This window comes from Blastocystis sp. subtype 4, assembly GCF_000743755.1.
Source record: "Blastocystis sp. subtype 4 strain WR1 chromosome Unknown seqid_0097, whole genome shotgun sequence".
NCBI lineage: Eukaryota > Bigyra > Opalinata > Blastocystidae > Blastocystis > Blastocystis sp. subtype 4.
This window is the reverse complement of record NW_014569450.1, coordinates 19,979-33,209: the sequence shown is the minus strand read 5'-3', so window position 1 is coordinate 33,209 and position 13,231 is coordinate 19,979. Positions and strand designations below refer to the sequence as shown.

Below are 13,231 nucleotides of genomic sequence, written 5' to 3'. Positions count from 1 at the left end.
GGGATGAGGAGCCCACACACCTCCCATCTTGTTAAGCATCCAGTGCTTAGGGGCATTCAAACGCTTCAAATGCTTCTTAGGGCCGCGAGTCTACAGAGAAATTAGAATATAAAACCAAAATAAAGAACAGAGACGGTAGAACGACTGGTTAACAGCTACCGCAAATTACACTAAGAAGGAAAGTGGAGATATCTCTCAGCTAGCTTTTCATTTTACCTACCATAGTAGAGCACAAATATACGGCAAGACAAAGAGATTGCAATAAACGAGAAGGGCCATTGATTCTTAAGCAGAAACTAATTACAGAGATTGTGAATCTGGGGGAGTTCCCTTTGATTCTTTGTTTTCTCTTTTATTTCAAGACAGATACACATGTAAGTATCATTATGCGGATTTCTGGAATCAATTACACACAATCTCCATGGGACTTGGCTATTTCGTCTGTATTCCAAAAGAAGTCCCTATTTTCCGCATTGCATTTCATGACTGCTTTGTCAATCATTATTAACATTCGTAGTAAGCAACTTTAAAATGGCCACTGCAATTACAAAGACCGTTTCGAAGCCTAAGAATACCTCCAGTGCTGGTTCTTTTGGAAAGTCGACTGTGACTGGAATTGAACTGTATTCATATGGATGGATTAGTAATGATTAGGACTCCTTATGCTGTGCTCATGACGAGTGTTATTTTCGTTGCTGGTGTTGTTGTTCTTCATCTGCTTCACAAACTCTTCTAAACATAGTGGGTTCGTTGAATGCGAAAGGATATATCTTGGTGGTTATACAAAAGGCTGTCTGTGACCTATTTGATATCGTTTGTTTCTATCTAACCTTGAGTTTTGACCTTCTTGCTTAGCCTGATACTAGCGCATACAATTTGAAGGTTATCACATCAATCACATTCTGTCAATGGAGTGTCAAAGTGTCCCTGAAAATAGATCAAATTCGACTCAAGCTGTTTTAGGAATGGATGGGTTATGGATCGGGAGAATACACATTATTGTTACACTCATGAACAGAAGTGCATTGTTTGATAATAATCAAGTATCTTAATCACTTTACGGAAAGAGGATTACATCATTCAATTATTCTTTGATAAAACTAATTATGGCTCCAGGTAGTCCCTGTCAGCGTTAGGATGATGAGTAGAACAAGCTGTTACAATAAAAGACGTTAATCCCCAGGTTTGGATGTGAAAAGATCCTGATATATAGTTGATCCAGGCGCAATATGCCGTACGTGGTCAAATTGTTGTGCGTGCAAAAGAGATCGAGAAGGAGATGAAGGAAGGTAAACAGTTTCCGTTTGACTCCCTCGTGTACTGTAATATCGGAAATCCTCAGGTATGAATATTTTCGCTGAATTAACTGTAGCAACTCAGACAGAAGCCCCTAACCTTTGTTCGCCAAGTCCTTTCTCTTGTCACGTATCCAGAACTGGAGCACCTCGTTCCTGAAGGAACTTTCCCTTCAGATGTAATAGAACGTGCTCACAGATTAGTTGAAGCAAATCCTGGTGGAAGTGGTGCATATAGCACAAGCAAAGGTATTGGACTCATTTGTCAGGATGTAGCTGACTTCATTACGCGTCGTGATGGATACAGATGCGACGCTTCAACCATTTTCCTTTCAAATGGTGCCTCCCAATCTGTGCAAAATGCATTGCTTCTTTTATCTTCTTCCCACTCTGATGGCTTTTTGACCCCTATTCCCCAGTATCCTCTTTACTCTGCAACAATTACGTTGTACAATGCAAAGCTAGTTGGATATTATTTGGATGAGAGAGAGAAATGGGGATTGAATATGGAGGAGTTAGAAAAGCGAGTAAAAGAAGCAAGAGATCAAGGTATTAAGCTGAAGGGAATGGTTATTATCAATCCTGGTAATCCTACTGGCATGGTAGTCATTTATTGGCTTTATCATTCGTAGTGTCTAAATGAAAAGGAAATGCAAGATTGTATTCGTTTCTGTATCAAACATAAGATTGTTCTGATGGCTGATGAAGTGTATCAAGACAATATCTATGTCGATACTGCGAAGTTTGTATCATTCCGTAAAGTGGCTTTGGATATGGGAGAGGAGGCAGCTGCTCTACAGCTTATCTCTTTCCATAGTATTAGTAAGGGCTTCTTTGGTGAATGTGGTCGTCGTGGTGGTTACATGCAACTAATGGGTTTTGATAAGGAGGTGTATGATCAGATATTTAAGCTTTGGTCTATCAATCTGTGCTCGAATATTGATGGTCAAGTGGCTGTTGATATTATGGTAAATCCTCCGAAACCAGGTGAGCCTTCATATGAATTGTATGCTTCAGAACGTCAAGCTATCCTGAATAGCTTGAAGAAGCGTGCTATTCAGTTATGTGATGCTTTGAGCTCTATGCCGGGTATTTCATGTAATCCTGTGGATGGTTCCATGTATATTTTCTTTAAGGTCTTGCTTCCTGAAAAGGCGGTTGAGGAAGCAAAGAAGCGTGGAGTGGAACCTGACTATCTGTATTGTGAGGAGTTGTTGAACAATACGGGTATTGTAACCGTACCTGGCAGTGGATTCCATCAGGAAGAAGGAACGTATCATGTTCGTACGACATTCCTTCCTCCAGAAGATCAGATTGATTCAGTCATTGCACGTATGGGTGCTTTTCAGGAACACTTCATGAACGAGTACAAGTAATCGTAATGCTATGCTTTGTAAAACCAAACTCACTAGATCGAATGGCTGAAGATTGTTTGTAACACACACATCCTAAGATGGTTCAACATCTAAAAAACTCTTCTCAACACTATTATTTCGAATGAATTCGTCAACAAGATCTTTAGTATGTGGACTAGAATGAAGAATCGATTGGATCTCTCTATCTGGATCATGTCTTAATAGATACACTATGCGTTTCAAGCCATACAGACGTCGAATCTTCTTCTCTTTCATAATTCCTCACCTCAATTCCTACGTGATTCGTTTACTACGAGCAATAGAATCCCCTGACGGACACAAGCAACACGATCTTGAGCAAGAACTAAGATTACAGGTCGAATCATCGTTTTGAATGAATTAGCAGTTAATAATGGAACAAACTGTGGAACACACAGGATGAAGATCTACATTTAATGCCTTCACTAAGAATACTTCTCTGATTTGATATTTTGTAGATTTTACAAATGAAATGATTTTAAATAGATAGTATACACCTTTCTTGGGATTCACTTCTATCGACTTATTTAATACTCGATATGTCGCTTTAGCACTAAGTCTCATTCATTTTTATGATTCCAACGTCTCTTCTCGGATGATCTCCATCGGATCCTCTAACAGCTTCATATACACAGGAGCTACGGCTTCAAGGACAGTATTGGATTCAAATAGTTCGGTGAAATCATTCAATTGCTTGCTTATCTCAAAGCGAAGTCTCCAAAAACGATTATCTTCCACACGGTTCACTATGGTCATTAGAGACTACATCTTAGATCTATAGTTTGTGGTACATTCGCTTCTACGACACGACACTTTGGACTCAGCACTTTCCAGAATTTCGCCAGATTCTTGATCACCCCCATTTGAACATCGACTGTATCCACCAGAAAACAAGATTGCACTTTCAGTAAGTACTTTTCCGTGTTACTGGGGCCGATGATCTCTGCGACCTCATGAAGTGAATATGCTAGTGATCGACGCACTATATTGTCCTTGTGCTTCACAAGACGGTTATAGAGATCGTTCATATCATTCCAAAATCCTTTTGTTTTTGACAAGGAACGAAGAACCGCGGGGAAAAAGAAAGCACAACAACGACTGAAGAGATTGGAAGGAAGATCATCTTTAGCATTTCCCAACTGATGGTACCGAGTTTTCAAATCATCATTGATCTAGATATAATGGAAGAAACAAATATACACTAAAATCCTCAGGAATAATGGCAATTAGATGTCCCAGACCCTGAAGCATGGCTTCTTTCACCCATCGACTGCTACTGGTGAAATACTTACGTTATGTATACTCATCACGAAATAACTCTCCAACAGTCTTTGTGATTGACAGGAAATGCTTGTGGGAACGGATACTACTGAATACCTCAGGAATTGCTATAGCACAAGCACGACGAACAATCCAGGAAGAGCTTTGGGTATTGTTCAAAAGACAATTGTAGATTCCCGTTTCTACGATAGTTGGGTCCAATTGTCCTGCTACAGGTCCAAGTGCTAGAATAGCATGTTTTCGTACTTGTGTATATGGATCTTGGGCCAAGAGAAGCAATTCAGATACACCGAATTGGCTCAATACTTCCGATCCGAGAATACAAGCAGCATCATGAAACAACTTGCATGCAATGATTCGTTTCTCTCGTAATGTATCCTGAGCAAACTAAGGGTCAATTGAAAGAAGGATATCTACCTTGAGAATGAACAAATAGGAATAAACACCCTGATCTTGACGAATGAAATTACTACAAGTTTTGACAAAAGCACGAATTGAAGCTTTTTGAACCTACTGATCACTCCACTACCTAACTGCATACATCTTCAGATCCATCCAACAGAGTGTTTTCCAAAATTGGAAAGATTACTGTGTTCATCACGTCAACTCCCACCTGATACTCATGTTTAAAACACAACTACAAATCATCTTACAATAATTCATATACTCTTGCAATATACTCAAATTGATCAAGGAGAGTGGCCCGAATGGAATTGTCGCGGTCACTTGCTAATTTACCCACAATTGGTATAATAACCTTGTAGACTCCATCAAAATCCCCGTTTTCACAACATCGCTGAATCTCCTTGATAAATACATATCTATCGGAATCAAACAAGAAAAGGAATATACTTTTGTACTAGAATCGAACTGAATGCATATTTCCGTATCCTCTCTACTTCACTGAGTGTCAAGTCTGTTGCAAACTCATTCAAAGGATTGTCTGGTTCCTCTCCAACTACCGATTTATTCCATCCGTCCTAGAATACCATCTAATACAACTTCACTTGTTACTGCTTCAAACTCTTCTGAATACTATCTATTACAAAGATATAAGACTCTAACATCTCCGATTTGTTCCATTTCAAATCAGAAGAGAAAGGATGAAAACCGTGATTGTTGGATATCACGGTTATCCCTAGTAATCACCCAAACGAATTCAAGTTGCTTCAAGAAACAGACACTAAAGAGATCATTCTAAATCAGGGAGGTCATCATAGCCACTGTCTGAATCGGATTCTTTCGTTTCCTCATGAATCTCTTCGACAACAGGTTCCTCCTTCTTCATTGGATGCTCCTCATCAGCCATTAGGTGGGTCACAAGATCACCAATCACATCAACAACATTCTCAGGAAGAATCTTCTCTGTAGCTACAATTCACATCTCTTTCAAATGATTACCCATGTGCATATCTCTAATAACATAATAGATATTGTTCTTTCGTAATAACTCACGACCTGCCTGATACTTGGTAATAATCAACAGTAGATCTAAGGACACTTGAATAATCTCAACATCTCGTTCTCGATCCTTCTTTAACGTTGTAATCATCGGATCAACTTCCTTCTTCTCAATGATGTGATTACCATTCAGATTCGCACAGACACGAAATACGATATCCCTCAAGTAACCATCAACATCCCAGTTGTCAACAAGCTTGTCCCAGTAGAAATCATCTAGCATAATGTTCCGGATCATATTGATGACTCCTTTACGACGAATTGGATTGGATGAATTGATATACGGAATCAACTTCGCAATGAGCTTTCGATTCTCGTTCATCACCAAATCACGACCTTCATATAACTACAAATCATTACAGTCAAGTATCCATACTCGAGTCACATTATTGAGGATCGTGGCAACATACTGATACGGATCAGCTTCTTCACTCTCGACGGGAGTTCGGAGGAACCATAGTACGAGACGACACAAGTGAAGGCCCTGAGTTTGAACTGCATACAATAATGTACTTTCAACTTTCCTTGATTCTCACGAAGTTGTAGGATAGCTCCTGCACCCATATCATTCTAGAATTCAGTCATCTAGAAAGTGTATACAGTACTAACATTTGCTAAAAGCATCAAATTGAGATTAACAAGTGGATAGTTTTCCTCCTATCCTTCAGTACTGAACATAATAACAACCATTAAATTTTCCATTAGTTTGTTAACAAGTTCATTGTTTGCCATGTCTGTTAGAACTGAAGTGTCGTCACACATATTAATAAGAGCTGTAATCACATATTTGCTTGTTGCCTATACAATTAAAAACAGAACGAGTACTAACAATACTGTCCCCAAGTAACTTAGTAAGAGCAATATGTCCTCGTTTGTTTGCAATCATTTCACATCCCTCTTTCGTAGAAGTCAAGCTACAAAGATACTCTGCAGCTCTTTGACGCACCTCTGGTTTTGCATCACTAGAATTTCCATGAAAAGAAAATAATTACCTCAATAGTGAGACGAGATCGTTGAGAACACTGTCCTCCATGTCAATTAAATGAAATAAGTATTCCTCATTATCATATGTTTATCTTAAATAGCCCTATTTTGAAGGGGACCGAGCTTAGCTCAGTTGGTAGAGCGTTAGACTGTAGTGGCTGCTCCGCAGCAATCTAAGGGTCGCTGGTTCGATTCCTGCAGCTCGGACTTTTTTCTTCTAATACACTTTGTATCGTCTCATTATTAATCAACAAACAACCCTTTACAAAAGCAGCTTCACTAAACCCATCGTATTCTGAAGCCTATTTACAGTTTCTTCCACATTCGCTACCACTTTGTTCAATATTACTGCTTTCTCCTCATCAGTTCCCCCTTCAAGTACCCCTTTGATCATGTCCACTCTCTGTACCAAATTTTCTGACTCTTCCATGGACATCGCACTCAACTTCCTCAACACTTCTTCAATATCCAATTTCTTGTCTACAGGAGCATGATAATTTCCAGAACTCGGTAGACGGCTTGCCGTAGCAACACCCTGTTTCGCTGGTAATTCTATCGATCACTTCGCTTCTCTATCCTTACCGGAGTGCTGTCTCTCTACAGGCACTGAAGTGAGAGTTCGATCTGGCCCTATAGGATGACTCCGATCTGGTATCATCGAGGCTGACCGCTCTGGCCTCTCCTTTCGAGCAGACGACTGGGAAGAGAGATACCCTGTTTGTCTACGAGGTTGAACCGGTGATACCATAGCACGATTCGATGTAGTTGACACCGTGTAGTTTCGGACTCCCAGACGAGAGGACACAGGCTGAGATTGATATCGACTTCCCTGCGGGGTGACACGCCCTGGAGTCCTGTTAGCAATTGGTGTAGCTTGGGTACTACTACTGATGTTCCGCGGTTCTATGCCTGTTTTCTTCATGGCAACTTCAAGACTCTTTGGAGTACAATAAATACGAGATTGAGCTGTAAAAGGCTTCACTGCGGATGCATGCTTAATAGCTGTGTTTGTATTCTTTGCGGGACTCGTCATCGAAGATGTTGACATGTATGTTCGACGGGCTGTAGAAGAGGTACTTCGAACACTAATATGAAGAAAACCACAGATTTGTACTCCTCCTGCAGAAAAGGATACTTCTGCACAAAAACAGCAGAAACTTCGCGCATTACAGAACGAACTTCACTTCGAGGAGCCTTAATACCCAACTAGAAGTGAATAATAATAATAATAGATACTTCGATCAGATTTTGGAAGGTCTTTGCATGCTTCTTTATGATTTGTTCCGGCCATGTATCAACCATCACGCTAATACAGTTTGCTGCTGAAATTTGCACCTTATCACTACAGATCATCCCAGCGGAGCGAAACAACCTTCGACTATTTAAAAAACGGTCCATCTGTAAAACAACACGGTCCATATACACAAGTGTTACAATTGTCAGACAACACTTTGCAATGGTGGATGAAATAACCTAATCGTTACACTCTAGAAAAGCCAGTTACCTGGTTGCCTGCTGCAGCCTTTTCAAAGATAGAGAGAAAAATGTCTCCAGCAATTGACTCTATCTTTTGTCCAAGCACCATACACATCGTTTCAATCGCTTTACATGCCTCTGATACGACCTGACTTCGATTTTCATTCGTCTACGCGATGATAACTGTTATCAACCTAATTACAGCGCTACAGAGTCCCATTTTTATATTAACGTCAATTTCATTCCCTGTCATACGCGGACCTTCGGTTCGAAGGATCGACTACACTTGAAATCGGGAAATCAACACAGATACATCCAATTTACGGATAGCATCCAATTTATCCGTCCATGCACCAGATGACATAGAAAGAGTATATCCAATGCTATTCAGACTCTGTTGCAGCGACATCTACCCATAGGTGAGTATAACCATGTTGAAAAGCAACAAACGAAGACTCTCTACCTGATACAAGCAGAATCGAGTCGATTCCAATGTATATCTGCAGATCCCCGCGGTAATAACAAACAAACAGATCAGAAAAGAGTAAACATTCTTCAGTAAAGTCGGATAGACAGATGAATCGCTTGGTACCAGTTTTGTGCCTCATCTTTCGTTTCAGCCTTAAACGTAAAGAGACTTCCATCATTCCATTGTATCTACATCTCAAGTCTGCCCAAATCACCCACCTCAAATATGCACGGATCTTGGGTGAAGACAATATTCCTGATATCAAGGACAGAGAAAGTTCGCGAATTCTATTCTTGACAATGCAAAGCTCTCCTACCCGATTCCTCAGTCCTCCAAGGATTATCTTTCCTCTCTCCACATATACTTCCTTGTTAGACCAACAACACCAACAAGATCCACTTTCTCGGAATTGAAGAACCCCTTGTTTTGGCAACTATTCATTATCTCCTCTCAATATTCACACAGAACATTCAACTGGTTGAACTTCTGAATCACGGGGATTCTTCCTTGATAATAGACGAATTGCCTCTTGGGAGGGAACGGAAACAAACCCGTTATTTAGCACACTAGTCGGCTGAAAAGTAACAGAATCCTCAAAATCCACTCCTCCATACATCACATCCATAATCTTACAGAAGCAACTATCAATTTCATTCTATATCACAAGAATTTCCTAGACCTACACTCAGTGGAATCATACTATCTTCTGTCCATTTGGCTGGAATGGACATTTCTGATGTATCCTGTAGTTCGTCCAATGAAACACTATTCCGTGTTTGGATCTTGTTGATATTATATCCATACTTCTCAAACCACGATGAACTCTACTGTAACAATCACCCAGAACAACTACAAGAATCTGATTGATCGTTAATCGTTGTGTAAGACGAGGATTCATACATGATGACAACAACTGAGTCAATTCATCAGATAATCCAGTCATATTGGGGAGAGTGTGATAATGACTCATTGTCTCCATGTGATCGTCAAGACGGTGAATCGAAAATGGATTCACTCCCATTACTAAAATGTATAATGTAACAATGGCTGACCAAATATCCACAGCATAGGAAGAGATTCTCCCTCCTACTGATTATCACTCCTTCAGATCCAAACCCTGCCAATACTCTGGAGGCAAAAAGTCTTTGCGAGTTGGGAAATTCGTTCGAAGACCGCCGAACATGTCATGACTGAAGTTGGTGATGAAAGATAATCCTCCGAGCTTCACTTCTCTAGAAATGAGTGCACACTCTTTCCAAGTACCCTGAAGAGGTCAAGAATATATTATCAGGCCGAATGTCGAGATGGCATATTTGGCTGTTATGAACTACGATAAAGGAGTTGTATCACTTATACGATCACGAATCGTGCAGAAAAGATGCCACATAACATAACATGCTTCAGCTTCGCTGAATACAGTCGGATTGGTAGTAATTGTTGTTGCAGCACCGTGACTAAACAATTTCACATCATTGTGACCTGACTTTTCAACAATGGAAACCAGAGGACTGGATTTAGCATCCCTGCGGAATGACTCCTCTTCAGACTCCATCACTGCGCCAAGATCACAGAGTTCCTCGACTAAATATGAACAATTCTCGATAAAGCTACAGAGGAAGGTGAATTGATCAGCATCGCGAACTGCAAAAAGACTACACAGCCCTGGGTGAGAAAACTGAGATCGGATGAAAATTTCATTAACCAAAAAGGTTATACCACTGTCCTGCTTCCCCAACATCACCGAATTGAAATTATTTGCTTCTCGACTTCGCAATGCCTTATTAACGATTTTAACAACATACGAAACAACATATTTGTCGAAATGAACATGAATGAGCTTGACGGCCTGATCCTTGCGCATTGAGGCCTTCGTCTCAGCCCTGATCTCAGCCTCTTGATCTCGTATCGTTGTTTTCCATACTCTACACAATTACTCCTTTTCGCATAAACATCTCATACATCTCTTCCATGGTCTCGCCGAGGGTTAGGCAAAGGAGATTCGACGGTGTAGTACGAAATCCAACAAATCTGGGAGTTTCGAATGTATTAGCAACAAAAAAAAGACCGAATTCCTCGGATTTGAAAAGAAACAATTTGATTCTTAATGTACTCCAGAGTAGATGTCATCAGGTTTACTTAACAACGCTTCTTTCTGGCTGCTCTTCTTGGGTGTCTTACGTTGCTTCACCTTGTCCATCTTACATACCTTCATAACCACAACGACCAGCACAATAACAATAATCACAAGCATCAGAGATATGGAGATAGTAATCCAAATGTTAGATGCTCCCTTCGAACAGTCCTTTCCAGTAAATCCATCATAACATACACAAAGACCCTTCTCTTCATCGCAGGCACCACGATCCTTGGCACAATGAGGATTACAAGCATCCTTATCATACTCCGTATCACACTTCAATCCAACACGACCTTCATCACAATGACAACGACCATCTCCCATCATCATATCATCACAACGGCCATGATTATCGCATACTCCATTCTCTGTCTTCATGCACTCTCCTTCACAAGTAATACCGAAATAACCTCGAGCACAATTCTCACAACGAGTACGAGGATCGAAATTGGTCTCACATTTACACTCACCAGTACCCTTAAGACCAGCATCACATACTCCGTGATCATTGCATGACTCACATTCAAGACATTGGAGACCATAGTGATTCTCTGTACATTCATTACACTGACCCTCAGGACCCCATCCCTCATCACATAAGCACTGTCCAGTACCACGCTTACCATCAACACAAGTACCATGATTACAAGGAGGACACATCTGACAATTCTCACCATAGAAGCCTGGTAGACATTCCATACAATCTGTGGCCGGATCCAATCCCTCTTTATCGCACACACGACATACATTATCAGGACAATTCACAGATACAGTGATTTCAGTATCATCACTCTCCTGCACCTCATCCATGTAATAGATACCAATGTAATAATAACAGTCAGTACAATAAGCAGGATGATCCTGTGTCAACTCAATCTCAGCACGACTATCTGCTTGTGTTGAATCAGTCCAGAAGTGATTGGTAATGGAAGCATGAGGACTGGTAGAAACATACAACACCACATTGGGATCCTTTTCCTTCTCTCGCTGTACAGCAATTTCAACAGCACGATACTCACTCAAATGGAGATAGAAATAGGTTTCTATACCTCCTGTGAATGCCTTCAAACTACCCTTCTTCGGCTCATTAGGACGTATCATGAAAGGAACTACAAATCATTGAATACAATTACTCATACCAAACCCTAATTCAGCAGTAACTGTCCACTGAGTTTCATTTGTAGTACGAATCGAGAATCCGAAGGTACAATCTGTACACCATCCTTCCTCATTCTCTGTAAGCACAAAACTCTCACTAGTCTTATAAGCCATATACTGAGTGAATGTATAAGTGGAAGGATCCTTAGGATTGTTAATCAGAGCCTGAGATGCTTGCTTACCAAGATATACATCGAAGCCAAGACAGTATACTGGTCCAGGATTGTACGTATAACTAATATTGGTCATTGTGACTTTCACAGATTGAACATCAACAAATGACTCCTTTGGAATGTTGATTCGATAGTATGAAATACCAACACCAGTATTCTTACTAATCGAACGATGTGTCTTGCCAAGATAAAGATAGTTTGCAGGAACTCGCGTGATTCGATAGACAATTGAGAACTTACATGGGACTGAGACGTACGGTTGGCTTGTTACTCGAATGTAATAAACTCCACCCACACGGAAACAGTCCTCTGTACGATGAATACCCCATTCGCGCAGGCCTGCTCCTTGAAGATCAACAGACTTCACAGTATCCCATTCACCATCATCAAAAGACTAGAAATGAAATGAAGAGGATATACCAACAGTTAGACTAACATCCAATGTCAGAGTGGTATCAAATTCATTGAGCTTCTGAATGCCAATGTACAAATCAGAATCATACTCCAGGTTACGAAGATCAATGATAAAGTGTTGACCATGAGAATCAGGCTCCACTACTGCTTCTATAGCCTCATTGTTCTGAAGATATACGATGTCACGGTCAACGAGGAAATTAACTGAGAAGTGCACAATGTCCTTCATTGGCTTCTCCACCATCACGCCCACATACAAATTGCAATCATTACAGAACAGATCCATACCACGATGCAACGAAGCATAGAGGAATCCATCTCCTCCTTCAAGTCTAATCATTATTCTTCACTACTCTTTCTACTTCAACGGGTTCTTGTCATCAGGACGCTGACCCTTCGCAACAAATCTGAATATGAGATTCCATAATCAAGCATACGCTCGAATCTTGGTAGAGGCAAAAGCATCGTAGGTCACAGTAATGTTCACAACATCAACAGCTCCAGAACCAGGTTCATCTTTGCCAATCTACAATAAAACCGAAGAACTATTCCTACGTAACCTTTGAAGGATACAAACTCATACTCAGAGTCACCAGGAACAACAGTGGATTTGGGAATATTATCAGTAAGAGCATACATCGTTGCTATCAGTTATACTTTGATAATGAAGATACAATCGACATCAGCAACAATCACCCAGTATTTGCTTTCAGAATCCATGTTTGTAATCTCAATAGTTGTATTCTTGCTACAGGGAGTCATCAAGTTATAACGGGTAACAGGAATACCATTCTTTACATCGCTATATATGATCTATGATATGTACCACAACAATTCAATAACAGAATCACAGGAAATCTTGACCGAACCAACCTTTTCTCCCATCTGCTTTCCTGTCCTAAATATTACATCAGACATCTTACATATTACACGTCAAGTTTTACACCCCAAATAACATAGCGCCAATCGGTAAGACCAGGCGTTACAAA

The 13,231-nt window shown here is 40.4% G+C and overlaps 9 protein-coding genes across 9 annotated transcripts; 2 read left to right on the top strand and 7 right to left on the bottom strand.

Annotated features, from left to right (window-relative positions):
• Positions 1-386: 386 nt before the first annotated feature.
• Positions 387-736, top strand: JH06_2731 (hypothetical protein; the record flags this gene model as incomplete). The annotated part of the gene is made up of 3 exons (XM_014672358.1): positions 387-493; positions 522-623; positions 655-736. 3 exons carry the CDS (start codon positions 387-389, stop codon positions 734-736), a joined length of 291 nt encoding a protein of 96 aa, XP_014527844.1.
• Positions 737-1,106: 370 nt separating this feature from the next.
• JH06_2730 (alanine aminotransferase 2) lies at positions 1,107-2,671 on the top strand (the record flags this gene model as incomplete). Its single annotated transcript, XM_014672357.1, is given in 5 exon segments — positions 1,107-1,131; positions 1,149-1,183; positions 1,214-1,342; positions 1,373-1,897; positions 1,928-2,671. The coding sequence occupies 5 exon segments, from the start codon at positions 1,107-1,109 to the stop codon at positions 2,669-2,671; spliced, it is 1,458 nt and encodes a 485-aa protein (XP_014527843.1).
• Positions 2,672-3,259: 588 nt separating this feature from the next.
• On the bottom strand, positions 3,260-3,940 carry JH06_2729 (phosphatase 4 regulatory subunit 1; the record flags this gene model as incomplete). Its single annotated transcript, XM_014672356.1, has 3 exons — positions 3,260-3,451; positions 3,481-3,861; positions 3,890-3,940. The coding sequence occupies 3 exons, from the start codon at positions 3,938-3,940 to the stop codon at positions 3,260-3,262; spliced, it is 624 nt and encodes a 207-aa protein (XP_014527842.1).
• Positions 3,941-3,982: 42 nt separating this feature from the next.
• On the bottom strand, positions 3,983-5,037 carry JH06_2728 (phosphatase 4 regulatory subunit 1; the record flags this gene model as incomplete). The annotated part of the gene is given in 7 exon segments (XM_014672355.1): positions 3,983-4,357; positions 4,388-4,480; positions 4,512-4,607; positions 4,638-4,791; positions 4,823-4,950; positions 4,970-5,005; positions 5,017-5,037. 7 exon segments carry the CDS (start codon positions 5,035-5,037, stop codon positions 3,983-3,985), a joined length of 903 nt encoding a protein of 300 aa, XP_014527841.1.
• Positions 5,038-5,162: 125 nt separating this feature from the next.
• Positions 5,163-6,464, bottom strand: JH06_2727 (hypothetical protein; the record flags this gene model as incomplete). Its single annotated transcript, XM_014672354.1, has 8 exons — positions 5,163-5,341; positions 5,372-5,777; positions 5,808-5,915; positions 5,945-6,001; positions 6,032-6,088; positions 6,119-6,229; positions 6,261-6,393; positions 6,424-6,464. 8 exons carry the CDS (start codon positions 6,462-6,464, stop codon positions 5,163-5,165), a joined length of 1,092 nt encoding a protein of 363 aa, XP_014527840.1.
• A 213-nt stretch (positions 6,465-6,677) lies between these two features.
• On the bottom strand, positions 6,678-8,255 carry JH06_2726 (hypothetical protein; the record flags this gene model as incomplete). Its single annotated transcript, XM_014672353.1, has 7 exons — positions 6,678-6,967; positions 6,998-7,500; positions 7,530-7,621; positions 7,652-7,888; positions 7,920-8,060; positions 8,094-8,170; positions 8,198-8,255. 7 exons carry the CDS (start codon positions 8,253-8,255, stop codon positions 6,678-6,680), a joined length of 1,398 nt encoding a protein of 465 aa, XP_014527839.1.
• A 444-nt stretch (positions 8,256-8,699) lies between these two features.
• JH06_2725 (serine/threonine protein kinase) lies at positions 8,700-9,543 on the bottom strand (the record flags this gene model as incomplete). The annotated part of the gene is made up of 5 exons (XM_014672352.1): positions 8,700-8,793; positions 8,822-9,015; positions 9,044-9,184; positions 9,214-9,446; positions 9,477-9,543. The coding sequence occupies 5 exons, from the start codon at positions 9,541-9,543 to the stop codon at positions 8,700-8,702; spliced, it is 729 nt and encodes a 242-aa protein (XP_014527838.1).
• Positions 9,544-9,687: 144 nt separating this feature from the next.
• Positions 9,688-10,321, bottom strand: JH06_2724 (hypothetical protein; the record flags this gene model as incomplete). Its single annotated transcript, XM_014672351.1, has 2 exons — positions 9,688-10,251; positions 10,289-10,321. The coding sequence occupies 2 exons, from the start codon at positions 10,319-10,321 to the stop codon at positions 9,688-9,690; spliced, it is 597 nt and encodes a 198-aa protein (XP_014527837.1).
• Positions 10,322-10,461: 140 nt separating this feature from the next.
• JH06_2723 (protein kinase) lies at positions 10,462-12,881 on the bottom strand (the record flags this gene model as incomplete). The annotated part of the gene is made up of 6 exons (XM_014672350.1): positions 10,462-11,606; positions 11,637-12,222; positions 12,265-12,574; positions 12,605-12,649; positions 12,680-12,768; positions 12,798-12,881. The coding sequence occupies 6 exons, from the start codon at positions 12,879-12,881 to the stop codon at positions 10,462-10,464; spliced, it is 2,259 nt and encodes a 752-aa protein (XP_014527836.1).
• Between the last annotated feature and the right edge of the window lie 350 nt (positions 12,882-13,231).